The 23,440-nt window shown below is 56.4% G+C and overlaps 5 protein-coding genes across 11 annotated transcripts in view; 4 read left to right on the plus strand and 1 right to left on the minus strand.

Annotated features, from left to right (window-relative positions):
• The window catches only part of Arhgap39 (Rho GTPase activating protein 39), a 95,873-nt gene extending 92,449 nt beyond the window's left edge, over positions 1-3,424 (plus strand). For 3 of the 4 annotated variants that reach the window (XM_050145283.1, XM_050145285.1, XM_050145284.1), the window contains 4 exons: positions 360-559; positions 1,228-1,319; positions 1,886-2,055; positions 2,193-3,424. In XM_050145283.1, coding sequence (XP_050001240.1) covers positions 360-559; positions 1,228-1,319; positions 1,886-2,055; positions 2,193-2,387 — 657 coding nt within the window. In that variant the 3' untranslated portion in view covers positions 2,388-3,424. Of the gene's footprint in view, positions 1-359; positions 560-1,227; positions 1,320-1,885; positions 2,056-2,192 lie in introns of those variants that run through there. The other variant, XR_007592324.1, reaches the window with a different exon arrangement.
• Positions 3,425-3,548: 124 nt separating this feature from the next.
• On the plus strand, positions 3,549-5,461 carry CUNH8orf82 (chromosome unknown C8orf82 homolog). Its single transcript, XM_050145301.1, has 3 exons — positions 3,549-3,750; positions 4,153-4,201; positions 4,395-5,461. The coding sequence occupies exons 1-3, from the start codon at positions 3,589-3,591 to the stop codon at positions 4,838-4,840; spliced, it is 657 nt and encodes a 218-aa protein (XP_050001258.1). The 5' UTR covers positions 3,549-3,588; the 3' UTR covers positions 4,841-5,461.
• Positions 5,163-11,748, plus strand: Lrrc24 (leucine rich repeat containing 24). 2 transcript variants are annotated; one of them, XM_050145288.1, is made up of 5 exons: positions 5,163-5,260; positions 8,435-8,679; positions 8,880-9,158; positions 9,299-9,467; positions 10,728-11,748. In XM_050145288.1, the coding sequence occupies exons 2-5, from the start codon at positions 8,500-8,502 to the stop codon at positions 11,657-11,659; spliced, it is 1,560 nt and encodes a 519-aa protein (XP_050001245.1). In that variant the 5' UTR covers positions 5,163-5,260; positions 8,435-8,499; the 3' UTR covers positions 11,660-11,748. The 2 variants fall into 2 exon arrangements, with proteins under 2 accessions (XP_050001245.1, XP_050001244.1); XM_050145287.1 differs by lacking the exon at positions 5,163-5,260 and adding an exon at positions 5,501-7,860.
• A 12-nt stretch (positions 11,749-11,760) lies between these two features.
• On the minus strand, positions 11,761-16,807 carry Lrrc14 (leucine rich repeat containing 14). Of its 3 annotated transcripts, none has more exons than XM_050145297.1 (4): positions 16,530-16,807; positions 13,875-14,261; positions 13,100-13,684; positions 11,761-13,005 (listed from the first exon to the last, which is right to left on the minus strand). In XM_050145297.1, exons 2-4 carry the CDS (start codon positions 14,234-14,236, stop codon positions 12,438-12,440), a joined length of 1,515 nt encoding a protein of 504 aa, XP_050001254.1. In that variant the 5' UTR covers positions 14,237-14,261; positions 16,530-16,807; the 3' UTR covers positions 11,761-12,437. The 3 variants fall into 3 exon arrangements, with proteins under 3 accessions (XP_050001254.1, XP_050001255.1, XP_050001253.1); XM_050145298.1 differs by having other exon boundaries at positions 11,762-13,005; positions 16,604-16,806; XM_050145296.1 differs by having other exon boundaries at positions 11,764-13,005; positions 14,599-16,805.
• A 146-nt stretch (positions 16,808-16,953) lies between these two features.
• On the plus strand, positions 16,954-23,389 carry Recql4 (RecQ like helicase 4). Its single transcript, XM_050145282.1, has 22 exons — positions 16,954-17,073; positions 17,154-17,187; positions 17,266-17,363; positions 17,560-17,703; positions 17,950-18,666; positions 18,744-18,870; positions 18,975-19,082; positions 19,182-19,280; positions 19,878-19,970; positions 20,048-20,184; positions 20,424-20,507; positions 20,580-20,768; positions 20,848-21,027; positions 21,099-21,240; positions 21,329-21,591; positions 21,719-21,935; positions 22,007-22,136; positions 22,220-22,389; positions 22,463-22,643; positions 22,722-22,863; positions 23,045-23,153; positions 23,242-23,389. The coding sequence occupies exons 1-22, from the start codon at positions 16,990-16,992 to the stop codon at positions 23,364-23,366; spliced, it is 3,573 nt and encodes a 1,190-aa protein (XP_050001239.1). The 5' UTR covers positions 16,954-16,989; the 3' UTR covers positions 23,367-23,389.
• The last annotated feature ends 51 nt before the right edge of the window (positions 23,390-23,440 follow it).

A 23,440-nucleotide genomic window follows, 5' to 3' on the forward strand; every position in this document is an offset into this window, starting at 1 on the left:
CATCAGGTAGCCTTCCCAAGTAAGGTGCTCTACCCACCTGGCCATACCCAGCCTCCTAGAGCCTGGGGATAGCATCCTGGCTGCATTGTCCCTAAGAACTCCAACTGGCATGGTGAAATGCAGCAGGCAGGCATTGCCATATGCAAGCCTGTGCAGGAGACCCTCACCCCTCCACCTTTCTGCATATCTGTAGTTTGGAGTGTTGCAGATGGCCTGATGGGAGGAGATGCCTTTAGTGACTTGGGTTAGGGTCTGGGTTGTCCCTGATTCTTGTTGGGCCAGGACCCAGAGTGATGGAGAAGAGATGAAAGAAGGAGGGTGAACTACAACAGGACTTGAATGCTGAGCTGTTTTCACAGGGCCTGAAGAAGCCTAATGTGGAGGAAATCCGACATGCCAAGAACGCAGTGTTCAGCCCATCCATGTTTGGCAGTGCACTGCAGGAGGTGATGAGCATGCAGAAAGAGCGCTATCCTGACAGGCAGCTGCCCTGGGTACAGACGCGGCTCTCCGAGGAGGTGCTGGCACTCAACGGTGACCAGACGGAGGGCATCTTCAGGTGCCTTACCAACCCCAGATTGTGGGCGGGGAAAGGGAGCAAGGTGTGTGTTCACTATATATCTCTAATATCAGGGACCATAAAGCCTAGAGGCCATTTAGCCAAAAGGGACAAAACAGTGTCCCATCCAGAGGAGGCAAGTTGACTTTTACCCCCCAAATGGCAGCATGGCCAACCAGAGACAGCCAACAGAGGTCCAGAGGATACCAGCAAGGACATCACCTATGACAAGAGCCTTAGAGATGGCATGCACCTGGCCAGACAGCTCAGCATCACCAGTGCATCATCCTGTGTGAACAGGGATGTGCGAGACCGTGCAGTATCAACCATTGTAACGACTTGCCTGTCAGGATCAGGGATGCCCAAGTCCCCAAAGGATAAGTAGGAAGCCAAGGGCTGCAAATTTGGGCTTTCGTGGCCTGCAGAGGGCGATAGCTACACAGAGAAGTCAGCAGAGTCCATGAAGGGAGAATGACCCCAGGAGAATCCCACACCACTGACCCAAATGCATGGAGCAGGATGCCCCCAAAAGAGCAACAAGGTCCTAAGTCACCCCACCCTACATGAGAGAATCAGGTTGGTGGGACCTTGAAGCTTTCTGCTACTCAAAACTCCAGCACTAGGGTGAGATGATTTCCTCTAGTCTGAGTCTTGGCTATACTCTCTAGGGTCCCTGGTGACATTGATGAGGTGAATGCCCTGAAGTTGCAGGTGGATCAGTGGAAGGTACCTACAGGCCTGGAGGACCCCCACGTCCCTGGTGAGCCCCAGACATACTTAACAGCTGGGCAGGTGTTGGCCTGCATGCATATCCCAGAAAGTAGATCACCATTCAGGCCAGGATCCCTGTCCAGTCATCCACCCCAGGATCACCCTATGGCCCTGTCCCTCTGTCCTTCTGTGGCTACATCCCACCATCCTCTTTCACCCCCTGGAAACTATTTCTTAATGAAGTGATGTCTCTCCATCACTTCTAGACAATCCTCCCACCCACTGGACCTACCAGTGTTCTTGGCCTACCCAGTGTTCTGCCCCTGCAGAGCAGCCCAGCCCACAGCTCCTGGGGCATTTTTAGACAGCTCCTTCTGAGCACAACCCTTCTGAGAAATTCTGTTTTGTAGTCATTGTGGACACACACCTATACCACCAAAATTGATCCCAGGTTCTCAATCAGCTAGTGTCTCTGGGATCTGGGCTCAGTCTCAACAGCCTCCTCCATACCCTCGCACATAGTACGCACACCCTATGTCTCTGGATGTGGTCTCTGGTGGATGCTTGGCTTAGGGGCCCCCAGACCAACACCATCTAAGTCATTCCCACCCTCAGCGTCGCTGCTGAAGTTGTGGTATCGGGAGCTGGAGGAGCCCTTGATTCCTCACGAATTCTACGAACAATGCATTGCGCACTACGAGAGCCCGGAGGCTGCAGTGGCCGTGGTGCACGCGCTACCGCGCATCAACCGTATGGTGCTGTGCTACCTCATTCGCTTCCTCCAGGTACGCTTGCTCTGCACCTATTGCCACGCCAATGCCCACCTTTCACCCTACCCAATCCACCTTCCCCACCAACCCCTTAATAGCCACGCCCACCCTCCACTTCGCTCTCCTCTCCCTACTCCGCTCCCCCCACTTAGGTGTTCGTGCAGCCAGCCAACGTAGCCATCACCAAAATGGACGTCAGCAACCTGGCCATGGTGATGGCACCCAACTGCCTGCGCTGTCAGTCGGATGACCCACGCGTCATCTTCGAGAACACGCGAAAAGAGATGTCCTTTCTGAGAGTGCTCATTCAGCATCTAGATACCAGCTTCATGGAAGGCGTGCTATAGCACGCGGGCTACGGACACCGGCCAGGGTGATACCCAGGGAGGTGGGAGGGAAGGCCCCAGCGGCGAGGCAGCATGCCAAGCCCCGCCAGACGCCCGCCCTGACCCGCCCCCAGACCCTCCTGGGCAAAGCAGCCCGCCATATCTCGCGGCCAGTTCCTGCGGGCTCCGGAGCCGACCGCAGGCCAGCCCCGAGAAGTGCCTTCTGTTTGCCGGAGCCGAGCGACACTGCCCTCCTGGTCGGCCGAAGCACACGCCGCGTTGCTCAGGGCAACACGACCTCGTCCCCTCTCCAGGGCAGTATGCCACCAAGGCTCTTGCCCTGATCCCTCCTACCCTAGTCTAGGGGCCTCTAGCTGGGGCCTGAAGGAGACTTAGAGGCACTCTAGAGAGCTGTGCTAGCCACCGCTAGGACACGGTCCTGTCGTCCCAATGCCTTTGGTCCTGATGGCCCAAGGTCTTTGTGCAAGGGGAGACCCCACACCAAAGCCCGTCGGGTGGGGCCAGGGCTAGGTAGGCGTTCTTGGGGCGGGTGGGGGAGGGCGAGAGGTTTTTGTTTGTTTTGGAGGGTTGTTTTTGGTGTGAGTCCAGAATCTAACCCGCACCCAGCCTACTTGTGTATAAAGATATAAATAGAATGACAGATGTCAGAACTAAGTTTGCTAAGGACATAGTTTTAACCAGATGCTATTTATCTCTTGAACTGCCATTGCCGTCCTCGCGCTGAACAAGTTAGCACCACCTTTTGACCTCGCGGCCTCTGACCAAACTACACCCGGGCGGCGTGCGGATGGGACCTGGACTCATTCGCGTTTTCCATTCTGGAATCTGACTTCCAACAGTTGTCAAACTTCATTTCTCCCGTTTCTATATATATATATATATTTTTAGAGTTGTTTTTATTTATTAAAAACAAAAGTCCCGCCCTGCCGAGGCCCGCAGCCCTCTGGGGCGGGTCCTGGACCTCTCCAGGCGCTCTCTCCGACGTGTGGACAGAGGCGACAGCGCTCCGTGTGAATAAAATTCAAATGCACACTACAGTTGCCTGAGCCTGGGGTTACTTCGGTTGCCGTGAAGGGTGGGGGGCGGGGTCCACGTAGCACGCCTCCTTCCGGGCGCCCCGCCCCACCGAGCGCGTGCTGCCGGCGGAACCCAAAGCATCCGGCGCAGCGCCGACTGTGTGACCTGTTTCCGGTGTGGAAGGATGTGGCCGCCTTGCAGGTCACTGCGTAACTTGGCTCTAGCCTTGGCGAGATCTCAGGGAGCTCGGGCCTGCAGTGGGGACGAACGTGTCTCCTACACACAGGGCCAAAGCCCGGAGCCCAGAACCCGCGAGTATTTCTACTACGTGGATCACCAGGGCCAGGTGTGGCTGGCGCGTGCCAGGGAGGAGTCTGAGGGAGCTGCCTCGGGCGGGGAAGAGTTCTAGGGCCGGGTGCTACGTGTGGTGTTGGACCTGACTTTCAGAGCCCAGAGGCTGCCCCTCCACGGCTTCGCCATCCCGCCCCACCCCCAGCCTGCAAGCACCAATCCCAGAGCTGAAGGCTCGCGACTGCCGGAGCCCAGCGGCCCGCAAGCCTGCTTTAGAAAGGGGGGCGAGGGGGCCGCCGCGCGGGAAACCTGTATGTAGGCGTGGGCGAAGTCTGCGGGGCCTGACACATGCCCCCTCGAACACCGTATACAGAAAAGCAAGAACAGCGACACAACACTGGGCTTGGGGCTTTCTGTTCAGGATTTACTGTCCACTGTCTGTCCCTTCTGTCCGCAGCTTTTCCTGGATGACTCCAAAATGAAGAACTTTATCACCTGCTTCAAAGGTATTGCTTGCTGCGCAGCTCCCTCAAGCCTCTCTCCCTCCGCCCTGCCAGGTCTCCAGCTCCCCCACTCCGCGGGCAGCCCCAAGGCGGCCGGCAGTCAGTCTCCCGCCAGTACTGGTGTGCCCCAGGGAGAGGAGCCTGTCTGGGGAGCTAGGTCACCAGCGAGAACAGTTGCGCCTTTTTCTTCCCACAGACCTGCAGTTCCTGGTCACTTTCTTCTCCCGGCTGAGACCTAACCACAGCGGGCGCTATGAGGCTTCCTTTCCCTTCCTCTCTCTCTGCGGCAGAGAGCGTAACTTCCTGCGCTGTGAAGACCGGCCCGTGGTCTTCACGCACCTGCTGGCCCCCGAAAGCGAGTCCCCTCGCCTCTCCTACTGCGGCGGCGGCGAGGCCCTGGCCATCCCCTTTGAGCCGGCTCGCTTGCTACCTCTGGCGGCCAACGGGCGCCTGTACCACCCGGCACCGGAGCGCGCAGGCGGCGTGGGCCTAGTGCGCTCGGCCCTGGCCTTCGAGCTCAGCGCTTGCTTCGAGTACGGACCTGAATCACCCACGGTCCCCTCTCACGTGCACTGGCAGGGTCGCCGCTTCGCCCTATCTATGGATCTGGCCCCGCTGTTGCTCGCTGCCCCGCCGCCCTGAGCCTCCAGTTGGGGCTGGGTGGGGGAGGGTTAGGGCAAACACTGGGCTTCGTAGTACTCGCAGGTTACCCCTCGGTCCCAGACTTCCAGGTCGACCCAAATGTCTCCAGTCACCTGCACGCCAGTGACTGAGTGCGCGTGCGCGCAGAGGTGCGCCTTGGGCCTCGGTAGGTTGGCGCTGTCCAAGGTTCTCGTGCGGCCCCGCTATTCTCGGTCTCTACAGCGGTCCCCTCTCCGCCACCTCTAACCCTTACAACCGGTCTTGCATCCCACGGATTGGCCTGCTCTGGTCACGTCAGGCTGGGCGGCAGGCGCTAGGCGCGCGTGGGCCGGTGCGCGTGCGCGCCCACCCCCACCCCCCCGCCGCTTCTCCAGTCTAGCAGCCGCAAGCACCGCGGGGAGTCGCTCGCCACTGGAGCAGGTGAGGGGAGGGGGGGGTCCTGGCCCAAGGTCACCAGGCTTGGGGGCGGGATCGGGACCCTTTAGGTTCTAACTGCTGCACCAAGGAAAGGTCAGGCTCTCTGGCTGCGGGGAGAGGGATGGAAACCACGCCCTCTGTGAGCAGGCTCAGACCCGCTGGAGCGGGGGGGGGGGGGGGGGGGGGGGGGGGGGGGGGAGGGGGTTAGGGTTAGGGTTAGGTGTAGGGTTAGGATTAGGGGGGGGGGGGGGGGGGGGGGGGGGGGGGGGGGTAGGTTAGGGGAGGTAGTGCTGGTTTAAAGCGCCTGATCTCAAGGGCTGTCAGAGACCTCAGCTGGGGCTTCGCGCTGCGCCCGAGGGAGGATCCAGGGCTCCTCTCCACCCACCCTCTTCCCGCCTAGATGATCCCTCAGGAGACTGACGCCCCACTCCTCCTGCCTAGGAGTAGGGGTTCGTGTCCTGATAAAAGGATTTCTGGCGTATCTAGTAAGGGGCCCCCATTCCTGTCGTGGCTGTCTTGCACTGATGCTCATCTGGGCGACCGCATGAGCAGCAGCTCTGATCCCCAGTGCACAGATCAAGGCTTTGCTACTGAAGGCTGAACAGATGCGCAAGGCCTGGAGCCAGGGACCAACCAGTTATTCATGCTCCAGGAAATTAAACCCAGAAGCCTTGCAGATGTCCCAGCTTCTTGGGGCTCCGCGTGTCCTGAGATATCTAGGAACTGCCTTTGCCTGCGCCAAAGCTATTCCATTAAAACTACTGCTCTGCTGCCTCATCTCTATTGACTTTAAATGACCAAGTGACTTACAATTGGTGCGAAATTGAAACAAACACCGCGGCCACTTAGTACAGCTCAACTTGACGCAGAGAATAAGCAGGTGCGAAAACGGTAGACTGTGCCAGATGAGGAAGACAGTGCGCCCTTGCTCCTGTCCTCCTTAACTTTAGAAAAGCAGGCTTCTCTGCCTTGGCACTACCGTTAAAACTGAGCATTGCGCCTAGAACCCTACCCTAGTTCTTGTGCACCTAGGTCACAGATACATTTTGTAAACTGCTGTAGAATGCCCTTCCCGATAGTTTCAGAGGTCACTGCTCCTGTATTCTACTTAGGGAGTTAGATACCCAGTTGGTACAATAGGAGTGTAACTCACTAGGATGTTGTGTGCTAAGTCTGTGCTTAGTGTGCAGGATATACCAAGGCCAATTCCCAGAGGGAAGGGGGGGGAGCAGTTTGTGGCCTAAGGCTTCCTCCCACATCCCAACTAGTACACACAAATACTCCAAAGATAGAGCCCCCCTGGAACCAGCTTGGGGGCGGGGCATAGGCTCTAGGCCTCTGAACTGATTATCCTGATTGGCTTATCCCTCAATTCTCTAGAGAATTACCTGAGGAAGCTAGAGGTTATAGTGCACACCTGTTCCTTTGCCTTTTAGGAGCATGAGCAATAGTATCTCAAGTTCAAGTATAACATGGGCTATATAGCAAGACTCTGACTCAAAAAAAAAAAATTAGAAGTAGTGCCGGGCGGTGGTGGCGCACGCCTTTGATCCCAGCACCCTGGAGGCAGAGGCAGGCGGATCTCTGTGAGTTCAGTGCCAGTCTGGGCCACAGAGCAAGTTCCAGGACAGTCAGTCCTGTTACACAGAGAAACCCTGACTCCGGGGGGGGGGGGGGGGAGTTAAAAGTAGCAGCCAGGTGTGGTGGGTCAGCTCTTTAATCCCAGTACTAGAGAGGCAGAGGCAGGTGGATCTCTATGAGTTCAAGGCCAGCCTGGTTTACTTAGAGTTCCAAGACAGGGCCATAAAGAGAAAGACCCTGTGTCTGGGGGGGGGGGGGGGCTAAGAGCACTGGCTGCTCTTCCAGAAGACCCAGATTTGATTCCTAGCACATGCTCAGAACCATCCCAACTCCAGTTCCAGGGGATCTTGAGGGCACCAAGCACGTATGAGGTGCACACACATTCTTGCAGGTAAAACACTCATACGTGTAAAATAAGTAAATTTAAATGAAAAAAATTTTTTGAAAAAGAAAAAAATAGAAGTAAGCTGGGCATAGTGACACAGGCTTTTAATGTCATCACTCTGGGTTTGGAGGCCATTGTGGTCCACATAATGAATTCCAGGCCAACCAGAGAAACACACTAGACCCTATTTATTTTAAAGGAAATAAGCCGTATGAGTTACCTGAGGGAAAATCCTAACTCTTAAGTAAGCTCTCCACTCACCTCCATCCCTACAACAGGAGGATCACGGGCTGCACCAAGCATCACCAATCATGACAAATGAACCTTAAGTTGGGGTCATTTGGGTCAAGGTCGTGTGGTACCTTTGCTCTTCTGATGGGGCACAGAGGTTTCTGCTCAGTGCTGAACTTTATGCCAGCAGCCACTGAGTGAGACCAAGAGGGCACGTCTGCCCAGAGCCTGTTCTTTTTAGTTAGACCCTGGACTTGGGAACTCGGGCAGTTCCCAAGCCTGAATTATGTACTGTTGCATCCGGGAACCAAGGAGATGAACCCGTGTGGTGCCAGTGACGAGCAGGATGGTGCAGGCGCAGGAGGAATGCTGGTGCTAGGCAGAGACCGCCAAGGAAGGATTCTCGGTTTGTTCTGTTTTCCTTTTTAAAAACATTGTTTGCATGCGTGGGTCAGAAATGGAGGTCAAAAGCGATCTTTGTAGAGTCAATTCTCGTCTTCCACCAGGTTTGCCAGGCAAGTGCCTTCACTTGTGTAGCCATCTTGCCTGCCCCTCATACAAATTTTACCAAGAGAAGAAGTTAGGCTTTAAAAAAAACAAAACAAAACAAAACAAAAAAAACAAAAAACAAATCTCACTCTGGAGCCTTGATCCACTGGCCTCAACTCAGAGAGATTGCCTTCCCCTGCCTCCTGAGTGCTGTTTGTAACTTTTCAAAAGTTACACGAGGATTGTATGTAGACTTCCATCCACGTTAATTGGTTGTTTCTTACTTTTATGTTTTGAGACAAAGTCTCACCGCAGTTCAGCCAGACCTGCCTGGAACATATTGCTTAGACCTAACCTTGAATTCACAGCAATCCTGCTGCTTCAGCCTCCCCAATGTTGCCATTAAGAGCATGACCCACCATGCCTGGCGTTCCATTCCTGCTCCTGCGCAGGCTGGATAATGTTAGCACTAGCCTGCTAACCTGTTTCAGGAGGCGCATCCCATCAGGGTCCAGGCCTTGGGGAAGCCACAGCTTCCTGGTGGGGCTCCTCGGAAATGACCCCAGGGGCTCCCCCGGTGCTGCTTCTGCTGGGACTGCTGTTGCTGCCGCTGCTACCTGGATTCCCGCCCCGAGCCACTGGCTGTCCCGCTGCCTGCCGTTGCTACAGCGCCACTGTGGAGTGCGGCGCCCTACGGTTGCGTGTTGTCCCACCGGGAATCCCCCCAGGGACGCAGGTGGGCACTATGTGGGACTGGAGGGTCTTGGATTGGAGTAGTGGGTTACAAGTGCCCACCGCAATGGAAAAGATTGTGTGAGCTTCAGAGGTGAGGTGGAAGGTCACTAGGGTGCTGAGGTAGGCAAGTGGGATGGGACACGCCACGGGAGTGGGACATGCCCCACAGTGAAGTAATCCTCTCGTCCCCACAACCTTCAGACGCTGTTTCTGCAAGACAACAGCATCGCGCACCTGGAGCAAGGCGCCCTGGCGCCTCTCGCTGCCCTGCGACACCTCTACCTGCACAACAATACTCTGCGGGCGCTGGAGTCGGGTGCCTTCCGTGCACAGCCGCGCCTGCTTGAACTGGCGCTCACCGGCAACCGGCTTCGGGGATTGCGAGGCGGTGCATTTGTGGGCTTGGTCCAGCTGCGCGTGCTTTACCTGGCTGGAAACCAGCTGGCGAAGCTGCTGGATTTCACCTTCTTGCACCTGCCGGTGAGCGACAACTGCCCTAAGTGCGGGATCTTGCTGCGATGTCAATAAACGCACTTTTGGTGGGAGTGGTTGGGGGAGAGATCAATATTGTCGAGCTTCCTAGGGCCCTTTTGCCTGACGATCTGCTGTCCCTACTTCAGCGACTGCAGGAGCTGCATCTTCAAGAAAACAGCATTGAGTTACTGGAGGACCAGGCCCTGGCTGGGCTTTCCTCCTTGGCCCTGCTGGACCTCAGCAGGAACCAACTGGGCACCATCAGCAGAGAGGCCCTGCAGCCTCTGAGCAGCCTACAAGTCCTGCGCCTCACAGGTAACACTCTTGCTTTGGCAAGGGTCTCTTCAAGCACCAGTAGGGAGAAGCAGGCTCAGGTATACAGGAGGTTCCTATGCTAGGAACAGAGAACACTCCACACTGCGGCCACACCAGCCCAGGGAGTTCTCAGGCAGAACCAGGTTCTTAACTTCACTGCAGAAAAGAATTCAGAATAAGGCAAGATGTGACTGAGTTGGAGTTTATTAAAGCGGACGTTAACATCTGGTTTTGATGGCTTCGGAAATTACATCTCAAAGGATGGTTAAAGAGCCTAAGTGAGTTGGGTATGGTGGTGCTAGCCTTTAGTCCCAGCACTCGGGAGACAGAGGCCAGAGGATCTCTGAGTTCAAGGCTACCCTGGTATACAAATCGAGTTCCAGGACAGGCAGGGCTTCACAGAGAAACCCTGTCTGGAAAACAAACAATCAAAACTTAAGTGAGATCACAGGGTGGTTCCTCTGCACTGGATGGGTTACAGTTGATAGCGCAAACCCCTAGGAAGCAAGGGTTGCCAGGGAAGATGGCCTTACTGTACACAAAGGTTAGTCCTGTGATTCCCCCAGAAATTACCTACAAAAGGAGTAAGGTCATTCCTGAAGATCATATTTATATATGCTTGGGCCTTAAGTATGGCTTGCTGCCATTTTAACATTCTCCTATATTTAAAAGGAATATTGTTATGTTGGTAATCTTCGACTCAAGGTTAATCATGCTGTAATCTCACCTGGTGAGCTCAGCCATCCTAGGGAGACTTGCCTCCCTTCCCGGGCCCCTGTAATCCTCCCTTTGTGTCTCGCTTCACTATGGCAACCCTGAGCACGCCTCTGCAGGGTCACACCAGAGCCCTCAGCCTTTGTAAGGGACCACCGGGGAGAGCTGGTAGAGTAACCAGCTCATGCACCCGGGTAAGGAGGACAAGTACCAGTTCCACAGAGTAAGTTAACAGAGCTGAGCAGCTTCTCATCAGAGCTGGCAGGCAGAAACTGGAGTGCCTTGACAACAGGGTCTCAGTGATGCTGGAATATGCAAGGACGTGGACACTTGCAATGGGACATCAGAGAAGCGGATGCTCTTTCAGGAACTGGGGTCACACACACACACACACACACACACACACACACACACACACACCGGGAACTTGGACTGAGGGAAGATGGTAAGGGTCTGGGACTCCATAGGTATCTGTAAGAGGGGAAAAGGGCTTCTGTCTGCACAGCAGAACCATCTCTCTACCTAGGCTGTGTTCTGCCTACACAGAAAACCCGTGGCGATGTGACTGTGCCCTTCACTGGCTGGGCTCTTGGATCAAAGAGGGGGGCCGCCGGCTGCTGAGCTCCAGAGACAAGAAGATCACATGTGCAGAGCCCCCACGCCTGGCGCTTCAGAGTCTACTAGAAGTATCTGGTGGCAGCCTCATCTGCATTCCTCCTTCTGTGAACGTGGAGCCCCCGGAGCTCACAGCTAACCTGGGGGAGGACCTGCAGGTAGCCTGCCAGGCATCGGGATACCCACAGCCCCTGGTGGTCTGGAGAAAGGTGCCCCAGCCTCGCGATGGCAAACCTCAAGCCCAAGCCCAGCTGGAAGGTGGGACATCAGGCTTGGGTGGGCATGCGACCCGTGACACCGGCAGCGGCATGCTCTTCCTCACCAACATCACACTGGCTCACGCGGGCAAGTACGAATGCGAGGCCGCCAATGCTGGCGGCAAAGCGCATGTGCACTTCCATCTCCTGGTTAACGCGTCCCGGCAGCAGTTACAGCAGCCACCCGCCCCGCAGGGCCCGGCTACACGCCCTGTGGGACACGAGCCCCCGCACGAGGCGGGCAGCATGGCCTTCCGCGCCCTGGGCATAGCAACGCAGACAGCGATCGCGGCTGCCATCGCGCTGCTGGCGCTCACTGCGCTCTTGTTGGCTGCCATGATCTGCCGACGCCGACGCCGGCGGAAAAAGGTGCCTGCGCCGGGGGAAGGCACACTGTTCGTCAACGACTATTCAGACGGGCCTTGCACCTTTGCGCAGCTCGAAGAACTCCGAGATGAACGCGGGCACGAGATGTTCGTCATCGACCGTTCCAAGCCCCTGTTCGCTGAGGTACCGCCTGAGGAGGCGCCGGAACAAAACCCTCCCGAAGGGCTCATGTCTGGGCTACGCCTCCCTCCACGTGTCGCTTATGAGATCCATTGCTAAGTCCGCCGCGCGTGTCAATGACGTGGGCACCGGGGATTGGCCGGTGCAGCCCCGCACCTGTCCATTAGTAAAGTTGAAGCCGCGCAACAGCCCTGTGTGTTGGAGCCTTCAGGTCGGGGGTCGAGCTACAGCACGGTGTTGGGGTCGTCGGGTCGGGAATCATGGGTCTGTGAATGTCAGGGCCATGGATAAGGTGTCCCCAGCTGCCAGCTCTGGCGGCTCACCCTGGCTCTGGACCGTAGGAATAGTGGGATAACCTAGTGAGGAAATGGGGCAATTGCTTGGATAATAGTTTGCACCTTGTGATGAGGCAACACCAGAAACACAGGGAAGTCTCTCCCATCCAATTAAGACAGACACACACACACACCAAAAACCCAAAACAAACAAAAAAAATGAATTCAAGTTCCAGATACTGCACTTTGTACCTTGCTCACACCCTACAGACCAGGTAATAGGTGCCTCAGATGCCAGGCAGGATGTGCAGCGTAAGGCCCCGACTGCATGGGTACTCCCAAGACTACTACCTGAAGTCGACCATCTTAACCTCCACCCCAGTGCGCTGCACTCCTATGGGCACGGGGTGTGCCCAGGGACTGCTGTTTTCTGCAGATCTGAGTAGGGGAGTGCCGTCCTGAGACAGCAACAGTCAGCCAGCTACTGGGAGCAGATACAAAGCACGGAGACTGGAGGTACAGCCAGTGGCCTAGGAAAGCCTCTGAGTCAGGCCTCCAGCGGAGTCTCACAGGGCTTGACCTGCCCCTCAAGACCCTAGCGATCACAGGCGGAAATAGTCTGCAGCCAGGCGCCCGTAGATGTCAGTGGTCCAGAGTACATGGGCACGGCCTGAAGCTAACAGCAGCTGGTGCAACTCAGCTTCTACACGGGCAAACTTCTCCTCATTGATGGAGGCTTCCAGAAGGACAGAGACGGGTGGTGGCCAAGGAAGGCCTTCATAGCAATCCACAGGGAAGGGGTGCACCACAGTGCGCAGCTCGGCCTGTACTACAGAGTCACGGAGCAGCTCTTTAAGTCCGGCCATAGACAAAGGGTTGCCATAGAGACCAAGGTAGCGCAGACTGGCACATCGAGTCAGGGTGGGCAGTGTGGCCAACAGCTGGGCATCAGCAAGCTGACACTCAGTCAGCTCGAGATGCAGCAATGTGGCTGCGGCGGCCTGCAGCAGACCCTGGAAGGGGATCAACTGGTTGCCCGACAAGTCGTTGCCACTGAGATCCAGCTTCTTGAGGTGGGCAGCATGAGGGCTCTGAGCCAAGAAGCGCAGGTCCTCAGGCAGCAGTGCGCAGAAGGCCAGCTCTAGGCTCTCCAGGGGGCTCTGCAGGGTGCTGCAGGGACAAGGGGTTACAGAAGGGTCATGGGCGGGTAGGCCAAGAAGTCCTCATACAGAGAGGAGACAGAGCCATGGTGGGGACCACTCACCTGAGCAGCTGTTCCAGCCGGCCTGAAAGGAGAGAGGAGCCCATGCTGAGCTCCCGAAGGCAGATAAAGCGGCCCATCTGCGTCAGAAAGTAGCGAAAGTTGTCCTCACCATCCACAGAAGGCTGCCTCGAGTCCCCATGCACGTAGTGCAGCCTCAGGCTGGCTAGGTGCTGAAAGCGGGCCACGTGTGGGATAATGACAGACAGGCCTCGCAAGCCCAAGTTATTGAAGCGCAGGTCTATCCGGCGCAGACAGCCCGCATCTAGAAGCTGCAGCAGGGCTACAGTGTTGCGCATGGGCAGATCCTCAGCCCGGAGGTCCCGGCAGCAGAGCCGCAGGGGGCTGTCCACACTACTTTGGAGTGCCTCACGAAGGAAAGTGTAGGAAGCCCGGTTCACCCGAAGGTCTACACGAACTTCCACGGGGACCGGTGACAGCCCTGGCTCAGCAGTCCCACCCTGATGCTGGGCAATGCACGTTCTGGCGACAGCGGCTGTGCAGTCCCACGTGCTCATAGTTCCAGGATCCTGCTCCACGCCATCATCCAGAAGACCAGTCATATCCAGTACCCGCAATGCATGTTTCCTGGGAACAGGGATGGCCCGAGGCAGGGAATGAGGGGGCAAGGCCTACTTTCCTCCCAGCCGCCTGTACCAAAGAAACAAATATGGCTATTCCCACCCTGCGCTCCTTCTCACCTCAGGACCACCCTGGCGCCAACCCAGTGAATCTTCTCTGTACTCCTAGCCCGTGGGCCCCTCAGACAAATGCGTACCTGCAAAGGGGCTGCGTGCCAGCCTCCTTTCCTGGAGTGTGAAGCCGGGCGGTCAACCCCAAGATCACAGCCTGCATGCTTTCTGTGCTGAGCCGCTCCTGCAGCAGGGTGCGGCTGCAGTGGGCACACTCCTGCAACAGGGTGCGGCTGCAGTGGGCACACTCCTGCAGCAGCTGCTGGAAGCTCAGCAGTGGGAAGGGCCATGTGTGCACCAGCTCCCGTAGCACAACTGTCTTCTTGTCCATGAAGGCCACCTTGAATAGCAGGGGGAAGAGCTCCCGGGGCAGCAGGGGCAGGGCTTGGCAGGCAGCTGGCTGGCGCTGAAGCACCTGCCGTGTGCTGAGGAACACAAGTGTGTGCATGGCGCTGGGATGGACAGACAGCCACCTGCAGGAGAGGTACCTTAATTAGGGAAGAGAAACCCCGGGCAAATCAAATCAGGCCACACCCTCTCCAAATTGTCCGTGGTACAAAAGCCCATTGCGCTATCTGACATGGAGTTGGCACTTCGTGGAAGGAGGTGCAAGAAGGAATGCTTCTTTGTCTGGCTTGAGACAGGGTCTCACTTCGTAGCCTAGGGTTGACTTGGACTTGTGGCAATCCTCCTGCCTCTTCTGGGATTACAAGCATGTGCCATCCTACCTGGCAGGGGTAATTTCTCGTAAGTTCCCAGGGGAAACCGAGCCATCAAGCGGAACATAAGCAGTGGTACACTGTCACTAACCTGCTCGTTCACGTGTGGCCTTCTGGAAACAGCTGCTGCTCTGCGGGGCCCAGCATCGACACTTTAGGTCTCTCAAGTCACAAATGTGACTCAGGAATCCTTCCTCAAAAGTGAAATAAGGGCACTGGAGGGATGGCTCAGTTGTTAAGAGCACTGGCTGCTCTTCCAGGGTTCAATTCCCAGCACTCACGTGGCAGCTCACAACTGTCTGTAATTCCAGTTCCTGGGGACCCAAGCCCCTCACACAGATATACATGCAAACAAACACCAAGGCACATTAAAAAAGGTGGGAGGTAGTGGTGCACCCCGTTAATCCCAGCATTTGGGAGGCAGAGACGGATGGATCTCTGTGAGTTCAAGGCCAGCCGGGTCTACAGAGTGAGTTCTAGGACAGGCTCCAAAGCTACAGAGAAACCCTGCTTTGAAAAACCACAATAAATAAATAAATAAACATTTATTAGGCATGGAGTTAGTTGTACACCTTCAATTTCAGCACCAAGGGAAGCAAGAGGCCTGCGGATCTTGGTGAGTTCAAGGTCCACCTAATCTATTTATCCATACACAATAGCACCCTATCTTCAAAAATAAAAGGAAGGGAGGGACTGGGGGATAACTTCGTATGATGCTTGCCAAACAAAAGTGAGGACCAAACTTCAGATCCCAGAACCTGTGTAAAAACAGCCAGAATTGGAGTCAGCAGAAAACAGGACGATCCCTGGAGACCACTGGCTGGCTGGCCCAATGCTTGAGTTTTAACAGGTTTGGGTGTTTGTTCGTTTATTTGTAAGATTGGGGGTAGAGAAATGGCTCAGGGGTTAAGAGCATTTTACTGATCTTGCAAAAGACCCAGGTTTGGTTTCCGGAACCCACGTGGTGTGTCATGGCCACCTAAAACTCCAATTCCAAGGGACCTGATGGGGATGCCCTCTCCTGGTCTCACAGGGCTCCTTATGCACGCACCCTCAGACATAGACGTTCGAAACTGAGGGAAAGTAAATATTTTAAAGTAAAATAACCCCGGGCCTCTCTTCCCATCAATACAACAGGCATGTCCCTGGATTTAAGGAAATCTAAGCACAACTTCTAGTGCCAGGATTAGTTTTCCAAAAAGGATCCTGAGCACAGATGCTGTGCAGCCTGTGAGATCAAGGTCATTAAGTTTAGTGTCTGTCCTGGAACTAGCTCTTGTAGATCAGGCTGGCCTCGAACTCACAGAGATCCACCTGCCTCTGTCTCCCGAGTGCTGGGATTAAAGGCATGCACCACCACCACCAGGCTAGAGATAACGGTTTTCTAGGATATAACCAGGCACAGAAATCCCTGAGGAAAAGTAACTGTCACCGTCTGTAGTCTTTGCCTCCTATCTGGGAATCCCAACTTCACTGAGCAATCATTGCACAGAGACCAGCCACCAAGTCTTAAATTCACAGAATTCTAAAAGATCCAGGCAGAGGCCGTCAAAGCATTCCACGCAAAAGACCCCGAGGTTGAAGGATTCCTGATACACACAGTCACCTTACCCTCAGAACCACATTACAGCCTTCACCCTGTAACCGACTGGAAAACTAAGACCTACGCTTGCCCAGAGTTATAGCACGGGACAAGGGGTAGGGAGCAGAAAGGCTGCAGAACCCCGGGGCTTGCTTACTTCTCACACCTTGAACAAGTCCTTAAGAGACAGGTCCCTGGGAAACCCCGGACGACTATCCTCGATCTGGCTGTACCTTAGGGTAATCTCGCGAGGACTGCCTCGCTGACAGGACAAACCGATCGAGCACCTGTCATAAGAGGAAAGCAGTCGGCGTGGCCTCCCAGCAAAGATTGCTTCTGGGGGCATAACGCCGCACACAGGAGAGAGAGGTCTCTGCGGTGAGACACATAGATGTGCACGCCCGGATCCTTCACGAATCAAGCCCGGAACCTCAACTAACCCGGACGAGCATGATCCTGAAGGTCCAGAACATCCTCACCCGTCCCTAAATCGCCCTGCGCTGGCGGGGCTCACCCGGGTCCATCCCCGCGCAGCGGCACCTCCCGAGAATCCGCTGCAGCCGGGGCCTTCAAGCGCCAGGCCTCGTCGGCCCGGCCGTCCAAGTGCCGTGACCCTTACAGCTGCCGTCTCTTGGCCCGGCTCGGATCCCAGCCCAGCGGCCCCAACTCATCCGCCCATCGGCCCCCACCACCAAGGCCTCCAGCCCCTCCGCTAGCCTCGCCCAGCGCCGCGCAGCAGTGGCGCGCCGCGATGACGTAACACGGTAGTCCCGCCCCTCCAGGGCTCAGCGAATTGGCCGCCCGGCCTGGCGTCGCCCGCCGCCAGCTCCCATTGGCGCAGAACGACACTTCCCAGCGGCGGCGGGAGATTCCCAAGACTCAGGCTCTGACTTGACAGCCATGGAACGGCTTGCGAGCGTTCGCGCGCGGCTGCAGGAATGGGAACGCGCTTTCGCACGGCTGCACGGGAGACGGCCAGCGCAGGTGAGGTGGGGTTGGGGGCACGGACAGGGCGGTGGGTGGGGACCCAGGCGCAGCCTGTGGCTGACGAGCTTCTCTCCCAGGAGGACGTGGAGGCGGCCCCCGAGGAGACCCGCGGTGAGCGCTGGGCTAGCGGGCCTGGGACGGGGCTAAGGTTAGTAGGTGAGCCCTGACCCCCGACCCCTGCCTTCTCAGCGCTCTACCGTGAGTACCGTAACCTAAAGCATGCAGTGCGCCAGGCTGGCGACGGACACCGCAGCCAAGAGCAGTCTCTCGCCGATGCAGCTGAGGAGGTATACTGGCCCTTGATCCCAGTCAACGTTGTGTATGGTCAAACGGCTGGGGCCAAGAACTATTGCAGCCATGCCTCCGTGGAGCCCACAAGTTTGGTGGCCAGGCCCTCCCGTGGGGGTTGAGGGGAAGTTTTGGAGGCACTTCTGTGCCCATATCACCTTTTAACGTGGTCTAGTCCGCTACTGTCTGCTGCAGGCACAGAAGCCAAGCTGCTGGGGTCCCCACTTGAATCGAGCTGCAACCCAGAATACACAGCCTGTCCCCAGGCAGGGCCCATTGAGTTCAGTACAAGACTATGGGGAAAGGCTCAAAGCCAATCTGAAAAACGCAAAGCTACAGGTAAGAAGTGGAGGTGAACCCAGAACTGCCTTCGGTTCTGGGGTGGTTTGCCAGGGCCCTTCTGCGTCCACCCTTCTTTACAGTGCACACACATGCTCACGCACACACATGTGTGCTTCTGCAGTAAGTGGGACTCGGCTCCTAAGGTGCTCACAGGGAGCACCTGTCAGCTTCTTGTCTGTCCCAAACGTCTGCAGAGCCCAGGGTCCTGAGATCCTACTTGCTGTTTTATCTTCCCCAACCTAGACTAGGCCAACCCTGAGCCGAAAACTCCAGCCTCAGAAGAGATCTTTGTCCACGGCGACCACCCCAAGGCCACCAGGCCCAAGGACCTGTCCAGATGAAACCAATGATATACTTCCCCGACTTCCTGAGCCCCAGCCAAGGCTAGGCCAGCTCCAACAGCTTCAGGCATCCCTGAGCCTTCGGCTGAGTTCCCTAGACCCTGGCTGGTTAGAGCGGTGTCATGCTAGAGTTTCCGACCTTCTAGAGGTTCCCGATGCCTGTGGGCTTGACCTGGATGCAAAGGAGTCACAACCTCAGAAGTCAGGCAAGGCAAATGTCCTTGATCCTGGTATTCGTTCAGAAAACAAGTCACAGAGCCCCGATGCCCTGGCCCTACAGCCTCCGAGCCCCACACCCAGCAACGATGAAGACAGGAAATGGAGTAAGGATTCTGAGGACTTTGCACAAATCCGGGACAGCAGCCCAGCAGGACAGCTGTCTGAGGGAGCCAGGATTACAGCACATGAGAAAGAGCCTCCAGGAGAACCTGCACAAGGGAATGCTCCTCAGCCCCGCTCCTCAAAGCAGGCCAAGACCGAGAAGGCCAAGGGCACAGCCCACCTCCACATCTCCCCTCGACCAGCTTCCCTGGACAGGGGGAACTACGTTCGACTCAACATGAAACAGAAGTGCTATGTGCGAGTTGGGGCTAGTCGAGGCAGGCTTCTCCGGAAGCAGGTGAGCCGGAAGCCGGAGCAGGCCGGCCTTCCTCGCCTCCCATCTCCCTCTTGAGTAATCCCTGTGGGCTTCCCCAGGTATGGAAGCAAAAGTGGAAGAAGAAAAGGGAGCAGTTTGGGGGAAGTGGACCCAGAGCCACAGCGAAGGACACTTGTTTCCGGTGCGGGCAGTCTGGGCACTGGGCATCGCATTGCTCCCAGCCAGGTAAACCTCTGCCTTGAGTGCTGGGTCATTTAACTGTTGGGAAGGGGGGCTAGAGAATTACTTATGCAAACAGAAGGTTCCACTAGCTCTTAACTCTGCTCCAGGCTCCACCCTGACCTTCCAGGAGGAAGGTGGCAGGGAAGACAAACAGCCCGATTCTGCTTTGGAAGAAGTAGCACAGATGACAGTCTCTCCTTCCTGCCCCCTCTCTGGTAAGTGAGGGGAATGGGTGGATGTGACCAGAGGCCATTGGGCCAGGGTGGTCTGTGGATTCTGGTGCCCCCACATCAGCCTCTTGCCTATCCAAGCAGGTCAGGACACAGAACCCGATGGGCTAAAGCTACAGATGCCCTGTCCTCCCTGCCCAGTGTTGCCCCTCTACCCCCCAGGAGCCCTGGGGCAGGTAGCAGGTGAGTGAAATTTAATGGTTCAGAGTCTTTCCCGACACATGTCTTAGTCACTGTTCTATTGCTGTGAAGAGACACTGTGACCAAGGCAACTCTTAGAAAAGGAAGCATTGAACTGGGACTTGCATACCATCTCAGCAGCTTAGTCTGTTATCTTGGTGGGAAGCAGAAAGGCAGACATGGTATTGGAGAAGTGGCTGAGAGCTTTGCATCCTGATCAGCAGGCAGAGAGACAGAAGAGACACTTTACCTCGCCTGGACTGTTGAAATCCTCAAAGCCAACCTCCAGTGACACAGTTTTGTTTTTGTTTTCTCGAGACAGGGTTTCTCTGTAGCTTTGGGGCCTGTCCTGGAACTAGCTCTTGTAGGCCAGGCTGGCCTCGAACTCACAGAGATCTGCCTGCCCAGTGCTGGGATTAAAGGGATCTGCCTGCCCAGTGCTGGGATTAAAGGCGTGTGCTGACACACTTTTTCTAACAAGGCCACACCTCCTAATTCTTCCCAAATGGTTCACCAGATAGGAACTAAGCATGCAAATACATGAGCCTATGGGGGTCTGTAGGGGCCAGTCTCATTCAAACCACACATCTGTGTCCACAGAAACCCCTGCTGAGGTATTCCAGGCCCTACAGCAGCTAGGGCACCAAGCCTTCCGCCCTGGTCAGGAACGTGCAGTCATGCGGATTCTTTCAGGTAGGTGTGACTGTCTAGAGTTGCACCAAGCTGTGTCTGGCAAGTTGAGCCTTACAGCTGCCTCTTGTCCTGTCCAGGCATCTCCACTCTGTTGGTGTTACCCACGGGTGCTGGCAAGTCTCTGTGCTACCAGCTTCCTGCACTGCTGTATGCCCAGCGAAGCCCCTGCCTCACACTGGTGGTCTCTCCTCTCCTGTCACTCATGGATGACCAGGTATTGGACAGGCTTAGTACCTGGAAAGTCTGCAAACTGACACCTCTGATGCCATTGGATGCTTCTCGTTTCCGACCTTCCTAAGGGTAGCACAGCCTAGTGCCCAGTGTTCTCACCCAGTTCCTTATCTCCAGGGTGTGTAGGTCCACAGGTGGCCAGCTCTGAGCTTTCTTCCTTCCAGAGGGTTGAGTAGGGCAGAGACTGAGCTGTGCTGGACTGTGACAACATTGCACTCACAGGTGTCTGACCTGCCTCCATGTCTGAAGGCAGCCTGCCTCCACTCAGGTATGACCAAGAAACAGCGAGAATCTGTCTTGAAAAAGGTCAGGAGGGCCCCATGGATGGGTGGTAGTGGGCATCCCTCTGGGCCGTGCCCATAGCCCTCTTCCCTTCAGGTAAAGGCAGCCCAGGTGCAGGTGCTGATTGTGTCCCCTGAGGCCTTGGTCAGGTGTGGGGCTAAGGGCCCTGGCAGCCTCCCCGACGCCTCTCAGCTGCCTCCAGTTGCCTTTGCCTGCATTGACGAGGTCCACTGCCTGTCTCAGTGGTCACACAACTTTCGGCCCTGCTACCTTCGTGTTTGCAAAGTGAGCTTTTGTTGGGGTCAGGGTGGAGGTGGACTGGGACCCAGACGGGCTAAGTGACTCAGCACTGTCCCCGGTTCAGGTCCTTCGGGAGCGGATGGGTGTGCGCTGCTTTCTGGGTCTCACAGCCACGGCCACACGGAGCACTGCATGTGACGTGGCCCAGCACCTGGGCATAGCAGAAGAGCCTGAGCTCAGTGGGTTGGCCTCCATCCCTGCCAATCTGCACCTCTCCGTGTCCATGGACCGAGATTCAGACCAGGTAGTTATGTGCATCCCAGGGGCCCCAGCAGACGCCCACGACCCGCCATGCTAATTGCTCTTTATTGCCAGGCTCTGGTGACACTGCTGCAGGGTGACCGTTTTCGTCCCCTGGACTCTATTATCGTTTACTGCCATCGACAGAAGGATACAGAACGGGTGGCTGCACTCCTCCGGACCTGCCTGTCCACGGTGAGAGATCCAAGGCCCAGAGGTAGGCATGAATAGTTTTGGGCCCCCAGGGACCCTTTCTTCTGCATGCCTGCTCGGTTCCATCAACCATTTGTGCACCTTCTCTAAAGGTTGCGGCCCTGAGGCTGTAGCTGAAGCATACCATGCTGGCATGTGCAGCCAGGAACGGCGACGTGTACAACAGGCCTTCATGCAGGGCCACCTACGGGTGGTAGTGGCCACAGTAGCCTTTGGGATGGGGCTGGACCGGTCAGATGTTCGGGCTGTGCTACACCTGGGACTGCCTCCAAACTTCGAGAGCTATGTGCAAGCGATTGGTCGTGCAGGACGTGATGGGAAGCCCGCCCATTGTCACCTGTTCCTGCAGCCGCAGGTTGGCACCCCGTCTCCCCAGGGGTTACGCTCTTCCTATGCCATGCCACTTCTGCATGGAAAATCCTGTTTTCCTTGCAGCTGCCACTCTAGCCCCAAACTGTGTGCATATGACTGTCTCAACGCAGGGTGAAGACCTTTGGGAACTGCGCAGACACGCCCATGCTGATGGCACTGACTTCCTGGCTGTGAAGAAGCTGGTGCAGCGTGTCTTCCCACCCTGTACGTGCACCCGGAGGCACAACGGCCAACAAACACACCCTGTATTGGGACAGGCCTGCCAAGGCCATAAGCGGGCACTCCCAGTGCAGTCTACAGTACAGGCTCTGGACATGACAGAGGAGGGTAAGGAGCCAAGAAGATATGGGGTACAGGGAGAGGCTATCAGCAGCCTCTGAGCCTTCCTCTGCCTCTAGCTATTGAGACTCTGCTGTGCTATCTGGAACTACACCCTCGACATTGGCTGGAGCTGCTGCCTTATACCTATGCCCACTGCCGTCTGCGCTGCCCTGGAGGCCCTGCCCAGCTGCAAGCTCTGGCCCACAGGTAAGCATATCTCACCTCCGGCTAAGGATGAAGACAAAGAACTGGAGCTGCTGGCCACATACTCCTTTGTCCCCTGGGCACAGGTGTCCCCCTTTGGCTGCATGCTGGGCCAAGTGGCCACCTAAAGACACAAGTCGGGGCAGCAGCTCCTTAGAGTTTGACATGGTGGAGCTGGCAGATTCGATGGGCTGGGAGCTGGCCTCTGTGCGGCAGGCTCTCCTCCAGCTGCAGTGGGACCAAGAACCAAGGAAAGGTATGCCCAGCCCTCCCTCAGTCTAGCTTGTGCTGGCCCCCTGGCGGCCTCTGACTGACACACTTGCTGACAGGCGCACCACGGGGCACAGGGGTGCTTGTGGAGTTCAGAGAGTTGGCCTTTCACCTGCACAGTCCTGGTGACCTGACAGATGAGGACAAGGACCAGATCTGCGACTTTCTGTACAGCCGAGTCCAGGCTCGAGAACACAAGGCCCTGGCCCATCTACGCCAGATAGCTAAGGCCTTTCGCAGGTGGGAAGAAGGTAGGCAGAGCCCAGGCCACCCACTCCGACCCCAGGGGCACTCCTGACAGGTTTGTCTCTTCCCCAGTGTGGCCTTTCCCAGCTGTGGACCCTGCCTAGAGCAGTCGGATGAGGACCGCAGCAGCCAGCTGAAGACCTTGCTCAGCCACTACTTTGAGGAAGAGGAAACTGTGAAGGATGAGCAGGGTCCAGAGCCTGGGCAGAACCAGGTAAGTGCCACCTCTCTGAAGATGGATGATTCCTAAAGCCAAGGATAATGACATGCCCATGTACAAACCAACCCCACAGTCCAACCCCTGCTTGGCTCAAGGTTTCTTGGGCTGCTTGGGGTGTGATTTTATGTGACAGATGCCATGGGGCGCAGGGAAGGTCACATGTCACCCCCCACAGCTTCAGGACTGGGAGGACTATATTCGCCGTGATATCCGTCAGCTCCTGTCCGTGCGGCCAGAGGAAAGGTTTTCAGGACGGGCTGTGGCCCGCATCTTCCACGGCATTGGTGAGGGCCACAGGGCTGCCTTCATTAGGGAGGAGCTGGGCGCTAGAGCCGGCTGAGTCCTCAGGCCTACGTTTCTGCTCCATCACAGCAAGTCCCTGCTACCCAGCCCAGGTGTATGGGCAGGACCGGCGTTTCTGGAGGAAGTATCTACATCTGGACTTCCATGTCCTGATGCGCTTGGCTACAGAAGAGCTCCTGCTCAGCAGCCGATGACCGCCTTCCATGGGAGAGCTACATGGTGGGGCATGGGGCAAGCCAGACTGTGGCTGCTACACCAAGGGTGTCGG

This window comes from Alexandromys fortis, unplaced genomic scaffold (assembly GCF_014885135.2).
Source record: "Alexandromys fortis isolate MF-2015 unplaced genomic scaffold, M_Fortis_MF-2015_v1.1 scaffold_2_1_26212458, whole genome shotgun sequence".
NCBI classification, from domain to species: domain Eukaryota; kingdom Metazoa; phylum Chordata; class Mammalia; order Rodentia; family Cricetidae; genus Alexandromys; species Alexandromys fortis.